The sequence below is a fragment of the Halictus rubicundus genome, unplaced genomic scaffold, assembly GCF_050948215.1.
Source record: "Halictus rubicundus isolate RS-2024b unplaced genomic scaffold, iyHalRubi1_principal scaffold0047, whole genome shotgun sequence".
In the NCBI taxonomy this organism is placed as follows: Eukaryota; Metazoa; Arthropoda; class Insecta; order Hymenoptera; family Halictidae; genus Halictus; species Halictus rubicundus.
The window spans coordinates 1125962-1138402 of NW_027488588.1; the positions used below are offsets into that span (position 1 = coordinate 1125962).

At 32.9% G+C, this 12441-nt stretch overlaps 1 protein-coding gene across 1 annotated transcript; it reads left to right on the forward strand.

Moving 5' to 3' along the window:
• Nucleotides 1–1654: 1654 nt before the first annotated feature.
• Nucleotides 1655–3435, forward strand: LOC143363460 (uncharacterized). Its single transcript, XM_076804039.1, has 2 exons — nucleotides 1655–2335; nucleotides 2527–3435. The coding sequence occupies exons 1-2, from the start codon at nucleotides 1655–1657 to the stop codon at nucleotides 3433–3435; spliced, it is 1590 nt and encodes a 529-aa protein (XP_076660154.1).
• The last annotated feature ends 9006 nt before the right edge of the window (nucleotides 3436–12441 follow it).

The window sequence follows — 12441 nt, forward strand, 5'->3', positions numbered from 1 at the left end:
ATCTTCTTCTGGAATTCCATTTCTCAAATTTTGACGCCTTGCTGCTTCATCTATTAATTTCCCCTTAACGAGTTCCAAGGTCAGCTCATTTTCATTTCGGGTTTCTAGCGCTGTAATAAGCGTCCCGAAAGAATCCGGAAGGTTACTCAGCATTATTGATATAACGATTTTCTCCTTCAGAGTTTCCCCTATGGCGGCAAGCCGGTCCACGAGGCTCAAAATTTCATGGACGTACCTTTCCATATCGCCGTTCTCGTCTAACTTTAGATTAATAATTCTTTTTAACAAGTGTACCTGATTTGTCAAAGAGGCTTTCTGGTGGTATTTCCTTAACGCTTCCCATGCTGCTTTTGCATCGGTAGCTCCCTTAAAATGTATAAATTGGTCATCTTCCAATAGAAGTCCGATGATCGCCCTGGCTTGACCGTCCGCTTTAAGCCATTTTTCATTTGCATCCGCAGGCTTATCCTTATTTATAGTATGCCACAAGTCCTCCTTAATTAACAGCAATTCAACTTTACTCCTCCATATCTCGTAGTTCGCATTATTCAGCTTTGTAATCGAAAACCGTATATCCGCCATTATGTCACGCCACGTGCACTGGGCCCATAACCTATTAAAATACCAACTCGAAAAAAGAAAACTATATTCGCACTTGATTGAAATTACAATAGACTATAAACAATGATGTGAGCACATTATTGTGGTCACCCGGACAGAATAAAGTAAAACAAAACTTATACAATGATTGTCGATCGAAACCTCATGGCAAGGGCGCGCATTCATGATCAAGAATCGAACAGAACAAGAACACACCAGATCGGCACGTGACAACCGAAAACGGACCACACACACTGTAGGGGCTACGTATGCTGCCGTACCTTGCCGCAGCGCTAGCATCGCCGGCATCAGCCGCGTGCAAGCGGCAAGAGCGAGTCGCCGCTCTCGACTCTACGTGTCCGACGACCCAAGGCGGATTTGCCGCCGCCGAGATTACACAATCTCTCTCTTGTAACAACCTTCGTCGTGATAAGACGTAATAAAGTTTTCTGTACTACAACACGCAACAGTGCCTTCCATCCAGTTTCCGGTTTCCCGGCGGTAGTAGGCCGCAGTCTGGAAATTCCCCAGACCGTAAACCCACATCTGGTGACCCCGACGTGATCGCTGCCGACTGATAGGTCGTGTTTTCGGAAAATTTTCGAAACTGTGACGAGGCATTGGACGCCTCGTGGAAGGGACATTGCCTGTTGCTGCCGTTGTACCTCCGCCGACGTGCTTTTCGTACCGAAAAGCCTGGCTGCACGTGCTCGGAAACCGTGCACGTTGTTCGGAGATCCGACGAAGAAGAGGTTTCCTGGCGGCGAGCAATCCGCTCGCTGCAATCCGCCGTTCCTGTTTCCAGGCGGCGAGCAGGCCGCTCGCTGCACGCTGCAGCCGCCGAGCGTGAAGCCATCGACGCCACGTGGGTACCACCGTCGCCGCCATTGCTGCCGCTACGAGGGTACCATTATCGCTGCCGTTGCTGCCGCCACGTGGGTACCGTTGCCGACGCCGCTGCCGAAGCCGTGAAAAGCTGCCGTCGTGGTGAAGTGAGCGTATTTTTTTTTAAGTCGTTTTCGTTCCGTTTTAATTCTAGTCTCGCGTGTGAAAAATGTCGCAGCCCACGCCGGAAGATAGAATCGCACGGTTAGAGGCGGAGCTCGAGGCCGCGCGCGAACTTTTAAACGCCCGTTCTGCATCGGATGCCGACGCGTTCGCGAACCGCGTAGATAGTTATCGTGCGCCGAAACTCCCCGCATTTTTCAAGAACGACCCTGCGCTATGGTTCGGACAGGTCGAGGCGTCGTTTCGAAACGCACGAATTACGAGCCAGACTACAATGGCCGACACCGTAATTGCCGGCCTGGATGCGGATACCGCGTCGGTTATATCCGATCTCATATTGTCGCCGGATCCCGTCGCGCCGTATAATCGAATCAAAGAGCGCATTATTTCCACTCTCTCCACTTCGGCCGAAACGAAACTCCGGCAGCTCCTCAAGGGGCAGGTAGCGTCACATGGCAAACCTTCGCATATCTTGTCACTTATGCGTAATTTAAACAATGGTGCTTGCGCAGATAATGTGCTTAAATCGATTTTTTTCGACCTGCTGCCCGAGCAGTGCCGCGCAATTCTAGTCGCGTCCAAGCATGACGACCTGCAGGAGATGGCCCTTCTGGCCGACAAGATCGTCGAGACGATACAGCCAGCGAGCGCTTCTGTCCTCGCAGCAGCTGCCGACGTATCACGGCCGGGCTCCATGCAAGAGCAGTTGGACAAACTCTTCCGTGAGGTAGCTAGATTGAATACCGCGATCGAGCGTGTCTCGCGGACACGCCAGCGTAGCCCCGGGAGAAATGTCGCTTCGAGAACTCGGAATAGGTCCCAGAGTCGTGACCCTTCCGGTCTCTGCCGTCTGCATGCGAAGTTCGGCGAACGCGCGTTTCGTTGCATTAAGCCGTGCGCGTGGCCCAGTCCTCCTAGAGCGTCGGAAAACTGAGGCCACCCTCCTCCTCGGAGACTGTTGGAGAGTGTTATGCGTCCTCGAAACGTCTCCACATACGCGACCGTAAGTCAGGCCGTACCTTTCTCGTAGACACAGGTTCGGATTTGTCTTTGCTGCCGGTTTCAGCTGCGTCGCGTGCGCGTCCCAGCGCGTTTAAATTGTTTGCCGCGAACGACACCCGTATCGATACGTATGGCGATATTCGCGTTGCCCTCGATTTCGGATTGCGCCGCCCGATAGAGTGGAATTTTTGCGTAGCAGCAGTCCCGTATCCCATCATAGGAGCCGACCTGCTTACGCATCATGGTCTCACGGTAGATTTGAAGAGGCGTCGCCTGATAGATTCTGCTACCGGTTTGTTTGTTTTGGCCGGTATCGCGAGCTCTCCCTCTTCATGCGTGAACGTCCTTGGACCGTCGTTCAAGTACTCTAGTATATTAGCTCGTTTCCCGCAAGTCATCGGACTCGAGCAACCGACTCCTCTCGAGTCGCGCGGTGTGTATCATCACATTTCCACCACCGGTCCCCCCGTCGCGGAGCGTGCTCGGCGTCTATCGCCTGAAAAACTCAAGGCCGCGAAGGCCGAGTTTAAACACCTGATCGAGGCAGGAATTTGCAGGCCTTCTAGCAGCCCTTGGGCTAGTCCGATCCACTTAGTCAAAAAGAAGTCCGGTGAATGGCGGGTATGCGGAGATTACCGCCGTTTGAATAGCGTGACGATACCCGATCGTTACCCCGTGCCTCACCTGCACGACTTCCCGGCTAACCTTCACGGCAAGACCATTTTCACGGCGCTAGACCTGTACAAAGCGTATCATCAGATACCCGTAGCTGCCGAAGATATTCAAAAAACTGCCGTCATCACTCCCTTCGGCCTTTTTGAATAGTGTGCAATGACCTTTGGCCTCCGCAACGCAGGGCAAACTTTTCAGAGATATATAAACCGTGCTCTCGGCGATCTCGATTTCGTTTTCACGTTTCTCGATGACATCCTCATCGCCTCTTCCTCTCCGGAAGAGCATGAGACCCATCTGGCGATCGTCCTAGAGCGTTTACGTGACTTTCATCTGCGCGTGAACCTGGATAAATGCCGTTTCGGCGTATCCGAGTTAGTTTTTTTGGGACACCTAGTTAACTCTGAGGGGTTTAAACCCACTCCAGAGAAGGTCGAGGCTATTAGTCGTTTCCCCAAACCGCGCACGATCGACGACCTGCGTCGTTTTCTAGGAATGGTAAATTTTTACCGGCGCTGTATTCCTCACGCTGCCGCCACTCAAGCTCCGTTGAACGCGTACATGCAGGACGCGCGCAAACGTGATAAGCGACCCATCGTATGGACGCCCGAAGCCGAAGCGGCTTTCGTTAAATGCAAGGATGATCTTGCGAACGCTGCCCTTATAACGCACCCCTGCGAATCGGCCACCGTGCCCCTTGTCTCAGACGCTTCCGACGTGGCCATGGGTGCAGTTCTCGAGCAGCTGTGTGGCGATAGTTGGAGACCGCTCGCCTTTTTCTCGCGAAAGTTTTCCCCGGCTCAGTGCAAATACAGCACATACGACCGTGAGCTTACCGCAGCTTACGAAGCTGTGCGCCACTTTCGCCACTTCCTAGAAGGTCGCGAATTCATTATCTACACCGACCACAAACCGCTCATCTACGCCTTTGCGCAGAACTCTGAGCGTGCGTCTCCTCGGCAGACTCGGCAGTTGTGCTATATAGCGCAATTTACGTCGAAGATTCTCTTCTTGCCCGGAAATGAAAACGTCGTTGCCGATTCGCTCTCGCGTACCGAGGCAATCCGTCTGCCGACGCAATTCGATTTGAATGAGCTCTCTCGCGAGCAGGAAAACGACCCCGAGCTCAGGGAAATTCTTGCATCGCCAGACCACTCTCTCGCCCTTAAGAGACTCACGTGGGGCACAGATCACTCTCCTGTGTATTGCAGCGTATCCGAGGAGTGCATCCGTCCGTATATCCCCGCCTCCATGCGCGAGCGGTTGTTCAAGCTCTTTCATTCTTCCGCACATCCGAGCGCGAAAGTCACTGACCGACTCATACGACAGCGATATGTCTGGCCCGACATGCACCGCGACATAGCTCGCCAGTGTAAGTCGTGTGTCGATTGCCAGCAATCCAAAATTTCTCGACACGTCAAGCTGACTCCGTCCCAGTTCGTCGCGCCCGACGGACGTTTTACTCACGTACACATCGACCTTGTCGGTCCGCTGCCGGTCAGCGAAGGCTTTCAATACTGCCTTACCATGATCGACAGATTCTCTCGCTGGGCTGAGGCCGTTCCCCTGAAGGAGACGTCCGCTCAGACGGTCGGCCGCGCCTTTTTTGAGCATTGGGTGTCACGTTTCGGCGCTCCTGCATTTTTGACGAGTGATCAAGGTCCGCAATTCGAGTCACAGCTTTTCTCAGCCCTCCTGGCGCTCGTTGGATGCCGGAGAAAGAGAACCACCGCGTATCACCCCGCGTCTAACGGCATGGTTGAGCGCTGGCACCGCGTCTTGAAGGCAGCAATTATGTGTCACGCCAATCAGCAATGGTCGCGCGTCTTACCTATTGTACTGTTAGGGTTGCGTACTCATATCCGTCTCGATACTAACGCTTCTCCTGCCGATTACGTTTACGGAACCTCGTTGCGTCTGCCGGGCGAATTTTTCCTATTAGATAATTTTAGCCCTGATCCGCAGCCATTCCTCGAGGAATTCCGACAGTATATGCGTGCCGTCAAGCCTGTGCCCGTAGCGCACAAGCGTAGCGTTAAAACCTTTGTATACAAAGATCTCGGATCATGTTCGCATGTATTTATGCTTGTTAAATCCGTGCGTAGACCGTTGGAACGGCCTTACACGGGACCCCATCGGGTGCTTCAGCGTATTTCCGAACAAGTGTATTCAATCGAGGTCAACGGTTTACCGCGCAACGTCTCCGTAGAGCTGTTGAAACCCGCGCATAGCGTTTGCGAGGGACTTGCAGTCCCAGTATCGAGCGGTGCCCCGTCGCTGCCGAGCGTGCCTGTGCGCACCTACTCGCGTAAAAGAGTCACTTTTGCGGACTCCGTACATTAGGTTAAGGTTTTGTAAATATACGCGTAGCATGTAAGTCGTAGTTTATAAGAGTCGTTTGTAATTCTATGTAGCCTTTAAGCAAAGTATCTGTTGTTCGCTGCCGCTTTTCCTTGGGGGGGAGTGTGTAGGGGCTACGTATGCTGCCGTACCTTGCCGCAGCGCTAGCATCGCCGGCATCAGCCGCGTGCAAGCGGCAAGAGCGAGTCGCCGCTCTCGACTCTACGTGTCCGACGACCCAAGGCGGATTTGCCGCCGCCGAGATTACACAATCTCTCTCTTGTAACAACCTTCGTCGTGATAAGACGTAATAAAGTTTTCTGTACTACAACACGCAACAGTGCCTTCCATCCAGTTTCCGGTTTCCCGGCGGTAGTAGGCCGCAGTCTGGAAATTCCCCAGACCGTAAACCTACAACACTCCGCTCGCAGCGCCATCTATCTGATAGATTTCTAACAGAATTATTATGGAGATAATAAATTAAAGAGAAATTCTTATAGAAAATAATTTTTATTTAAATTTCAGAGGAAAATTTATACAAAAATTGAATTTTAAAGAATTATTATGGAGAAAATAAATTAAAGAAGAATTTTTATAGAAAATAATTTTTATTCAAATTTCAGAGGAAAATTTATACAAAAATTGAATTTTAAAGAATTATTATGGAGGTAATAAATTAAAGAGAAATTTTTATAGGAAATAATTTTTATTTAAATTTCAGAGGAAAATTTATACAAAAATTGAATTTTAAATAATTATTATGGAGAAAATAAATTAAAGAAGAATTCTTATAGAAAATAATTTTTATTCAAATTTCAGAGGAAAATTTATACAAAAATTGAATTTTAAAGAATTATTATGGAGGTAATAAATTAAAGAGAAATTCTTATAGAAAATAATTTTTATTTAAATTTCAGGGGAAAATTTATACAAAAATTGAATTTTAAAGAATTATTATGGAGGTAATAAATTAAAGAGAAATTCTTGTAGAAAATAATTTTTATTTAAATTTCAGGGGGAAATTTATATAAAAATTGAATTTTAAAGAATTATTATGGAGGTAATAAATTAAAGAGAAATTCTTATAGGAAATAATTTTTATTCAAATTTCAGAGGAAAATTTATATAAAAATTGAATTTTAAAGAATTATTATAGAGATAATAAATTAAAGAGAAATTCTTATAGAAAATAATTTTTATTTAAATTTCAGGGGAAAATTTATACAAAAATTGAATTTTAAAGAATTATTATGGAGAAAACAAATTAAAGAGAAATTCTTATAGGAAATAATTTTTATTTAAATTTCAGAGGAAAATTTATACAAAAATTGAATTTTAAAGAATTATTATGGGGGTAATAAATTAAAGATAAATTCTTATAGGAAATAATTTTTATTTAAATTTCAGAGGAAAATTTATATAAAAATTGAATTTTAAAGAATTATTATAGAGATAATAAATTAAAGAGAAATTCTTATAGAAAATAATTTTTATTTAAATTTCAGGGTAAAATTTATATAAAAATTGAATTTTAAAGAATTATTATGGAAATAATAAATTAAAGAGAAATTATTATAGGAAATAATTTTTATTTAAATTTCAGGGGAAAATTTATACAAAAATTGAATTTTAAAGAATTATTATGGAGAAAACAAATTAAAGAGAAATTTTTATAGAAAATAATTTTTATTTAAATTTCAGGGGAAAATTTATATAAAAATTGAATTTTAAAGAATTATTATGGGGGTAATAAATTAAAGAGAAATTCTTATAGGAAATAATTTTTATTTAAATTTCAGAGGAAAATTTATATAAAAATTGAATTTTAAAGAATTATTATAGAGAAAATAAATTAAAGAAGAATTCTTATAGAAAATAATTTTTATTCAAATTTCAGAGTAAAATTTATACAAAAATTGAATTTTAAAGAATTATTATGGATATAATAGATTAAAGAGAAATTCTTATAGGAAATAATTTTTATTTAAATCTCAGAGGAAAATTTATACAAAAATTGAATTTTAAATAATTATTATGGGGATAATAAATTAAAGAGAAATTCTTATAGGAAATAATTTTTATTTAAATTTCAGAGGGAAATTTATATAAAAATTGAATTTAAAAGAATTATTATGGAGAAAATAAATTAAAGAGAAATTCTTATAGGGAGTGATTTTTATTTAAATTTCAGAGGGAAATTTATATAAAAATTGAATTTAAAAGAATTATTATGGAGAAAATAAATTAAAGAGAAATTCTTATAGGGAGTAATTTTTATTTAAATTTCAGGGGGGAATCTATATAAAAATTGAATTTTAAAGAATTATTATGGAGAAAATAAATTAAAGAGAAATTCTTATAGGAAATAATTTTTATTTAAATTTCAGGGGAAAATTTATATAAAAATTGAATTTTAAAGAATTATTATGTGGATAATAAATTAAAGTATAATCCTTATAGAAAATAATTTTTATTTAAATTTCAGAGGAAAATTTATATAAAAATTGAATTTTAAAGAATTATTATGGAGATAATAAATTAAAGAGAAATTCTTATAGGAAATAATTTTTATTTAAATTTCAGAGGAAAATTTATATAAAAATTGAATTTTAAAGAATTATTATAGAGAAAATAAATTAAAGAAGAATTCTTATAGAAAATAATTTTTATTCAAATTTCAGAGTAAAATTTATACAAAGATTGAATTTTAAAGAATTATTATGGATATAATAGATTAAAGAGAAATTCTTATAGGAAATAATTTTTATTTAAATCTCAGAGGAAAATTTATACAAAAATTGAATTTTAAATAATTATTATGGGGATAATAAATTAAAGAGAAATTCTTATAGGAAATAATTTTTATTTAAATTTCAGGGGAAAATTTATATAAAAATTGAATTTTAAAGAATTATTATGGAGAAAATAAATTAAAGAGAAATTCTTATAGAAAATAATTTTTACTCAAATTTTAGGGGGAAATTTATATAAAAATTGAATTTTAAAGAATTATTATGGAGAAAATAAATTAAAGAAGAATTCTTATAGAAAATAATTTTTATTTAAATTTCAGGGGAAAATTTATATAAAAATTGAATTTTAAAGAATTATTATGGAGTAAATAAATTAAAGAGAAATTCTTATACAAAATAATTTTTATTCAAATTTTAGGGGGAAATTTATATAAAAATTGAATTTTAAAGAATTATTATGGAGAAAATAAATTAAAGAAGAATTCTTATAGAAAATAATTTTTATTTAAATTTCAGGGGGAAATTTATACAAAAATTGAATTTTAAAGAATTATTATGGAGAAAATAAATTAAAGAAGAATTTTTATAGAAAGTAATTTTTATTTAAATTTCAGAGGAAAATTTATATAAAAATTGAATTTTAAAGAATTATTATAGAGATAATAAATTAAAGAGAAATTCTTATAGGAAATAATTTTTATTTAAATTTCAGGGGAAAATTTATATAAAAATTGAATTTTAAAGAATTATTATGGGGGAAATAAATTAAAGAGAAATTCTTATAGGAAATAATTTTTATTTAAATTTCAGGGGAAAATTTATACAAAAATTGAATTTAAAAGAATTATTATGGAGAAAATAAATTAAAGAAGAATTCTTATAGAAAATAATTTTTATTTAAATTTCAGGGGAAAATTTATACAAAAATTGAATTTTAAAGAATTATTATGGAGAAAATAAATTAAAGAAGAATTTTTATAGAAAGTAATTTTTATTTAAATTTCAGGGGGAAATTTATACAAAAATTGAATTTTAAAGAATTATTATGGAGAAAATAAATTAAAGAGGAATTCTTATAAAAAATAATTTTTATTTAAATTTCAGAGGAAAATTTATATAAAAATTGAATTTTAAAGAATTATTATAGAGATAATAAATTAAAGAGAAATTCTTATAGGAAATAATTTTTATTTAAATTTCAGGGGAAAATTTATATAAAAATTGAATTTTAAAGAATTATTATGGAGAAAATAAATTAAAGAGAAATTCTTATAGGAAATAATTTTTATTTAAATTTCAGGGGGAAATTTATATAAAAATTGAATTTAAAAGAATTATTATGGAGAAAATAAATTAAAGAGGAATTCTTATAGAAAATAATTTTTATTCAAATTTTAGGGGGAAATTTATATAAAAATTGAATTTTAAAGAATTATTATGGAGAAAATAAATTAAAGAGAAATTCTTATAGAAAATAATTTTTATTTAAATTTTAGGGGGAAATTTATACAAAAATTGAATTTAAAAGAATTATTATGGAGAAAATAAATTAAAGAAGAATTCTTATAGAAAATAATTTTTATTTAAATTTCAGGGGTAAATTTATACAAAAATTGAATTTAAAAGAATTATTATGGAGAAAATAAATTAAAGAGAAATTCTTATAGAAAATAATTTTTATTTAAATTTTAGGGGAAAATTTATACAAAAATTGAATTTAAAAGAATTATTATGGAGAAAATAAATTAAAGAAGAATTCTTATAGAAAATAATTTTTATTTAAATTTTAGGGGGAAATTTATATAAAAATTGAATTTTAAAGAATTATTATGGAGAAAATAAATTAAAGAGAAATTCTTATAGAAAATAATTTTTATTTAAATTTTAGGGGAAAATTTATACAAAAATTGAATTTAAAAGAATTATTATGGAGAAAATAAATTAAAGAAGAATTCTTATAGAAAATAATTTTTATTTAAATTTCAGGGGTAAATTTATACAAAAATTGAATTTAATAGAATTATTATGGATAAAATAAATTAAAGAAGAATTCTTATAGAAAATAATTTTTATTTAAATTTTAGGGGGAAATTTATATAAAAATTGAATTTAAAAGAATTATTATGGAGAAAATAAATTAAAGAAGAATTCTTATAGAAAATAATTTTTATTTAAATTTTAGGGGGAAATTTATATAAAAATTGAATTTTAAAGAATTATTATGGAGAAAATAAATTAAAGAAGAATTCTTATAGAAAATAATTTTTATATAAATCTCAGGGGGAAATTTATACAAAAATTGAATTTAGGGGGGATTTTCTAGATTTTTTTGTAATTTGAGGGAGATTTTCATTCTAAAATTTTTATTACTTATTGAACGTTATTGATAAGTAAAGATATTAGTATGAATTTTTTTGTAAAATAGAAAATATAGAAAAAAACGAAATTTAGAATTTTAATTTTGATATATATATATATATATAAATAATTTATATTAATAAATATTTATATATATATATAAATAATTTATATTAATAAATATTTATAGTATATATATATAAATAATTTATTGAATAATATTAATTTATATATATATAAATAATTTATTTATTAAATATTTATATATATATAAATTATTTATATATATCTAATTAAATTTAAATATCTCTAATAAATTTATATATAATATATACATTTATATTAATTTTTAAATTTTTTACTACAGAACAATAATAATTTAATAATATACTATATATTTAATTATAATATCAACATTTGTAAAATGAATCCATTTATGAATATATCCTAGAGTAAAACTAATTATTAGACATTTATATCAGATTTAATTAATTCATAATAACCTATAAATATTCATACAATTATAAATATATAAATTTAATTATAAATAAATAATTTATTATATAAATATTTATATATATATAAATTATTTAATATATATTAAATATTTATTTGTTAGGTATTTATATATATATAATAATAATATATATATATTTATTTATTTTTATAAATATTTTATTATATATAAAGAGAATTAAGAATTTATATTTATTTAATTAATTTTTAAAATATTTTAATATATATATATATAATTATTTAATAATATATAAATTATTTATATATATATATACATTTAATGCTTAACCATCTGTGTTAATTATAATATCCTAATATGAATCACATTTATATAAATACATAACAATCTCTTACTCTAAACATCTAATCTATATAATATTCATTCCAATATACATATAATTATATGCCATATATATATACATTTATATATATATATAAATTATTTATATAATATATATATATTTAATTAATTTATATATGCATATATATATATATAAATTATTTATATATATATATATATTTATATATATAATTAAATTATATATACATATATATATATAAATTATTTATATGAATATATATATATATATATATATATATATATATATATATATATATATGTATATATACATATAAATTATTTATATATATATATATATATATATATATATATATATATATAATACATAATAATATTTATTTTATTGGAAAAAAAAAAAAAAAGAGAAAGTGAATAATTTATTTAAATTATTTTATAATTAATTAATTTAATATTGAGTTTAAATTTTATTATGAGAAATAAAATAAATGAAAAATTTTTAATAAAATTCATTGGGATTAAATATATTTAATAAACCTATAATAATAAGTTAAGTTGTGCATTAACGTCAATAATAAATAAAAAAAAAAATGAGAAAAAAGATTTGATTTGGGGAAAAAATGATTTTTTTTAGAAAAAAATAATAATTTTATTGAATTAATATGAAAAATTTAAATTTAGGGGTAAATTTAAATAAAATAAGGGATAATTAATTAATAATAAATTTATTAATATAAAATTTTAGGGGAATTTTATTTTAAAAAATTTATATTGAATTAGTGATAAAAATTTATTTGAGTGTATTTTTTATATAAAGTTATTTATGAAAAGAATTATTAGGGAAATTTTACTTATAAAAAATTTGTATTGAAT

Bases quoted from the DNA above. Each gene is read 5' to 3' on its own strand.
- LOC143363460 (XM_076804039.1), top strand. From the start codon at position 1,655: ATGTCGCAGCCCACGCCGGAAGATAGAATCGCACGGTTAGAGGCGGAG. The intron at 2,336-2,526 runs GTAGCTAGATTG...CAGTCCTCCTAG, and splicing joins TGGACAAACTCTTCCGTGAG to AGCGTCGGAAAACTGAGGCC.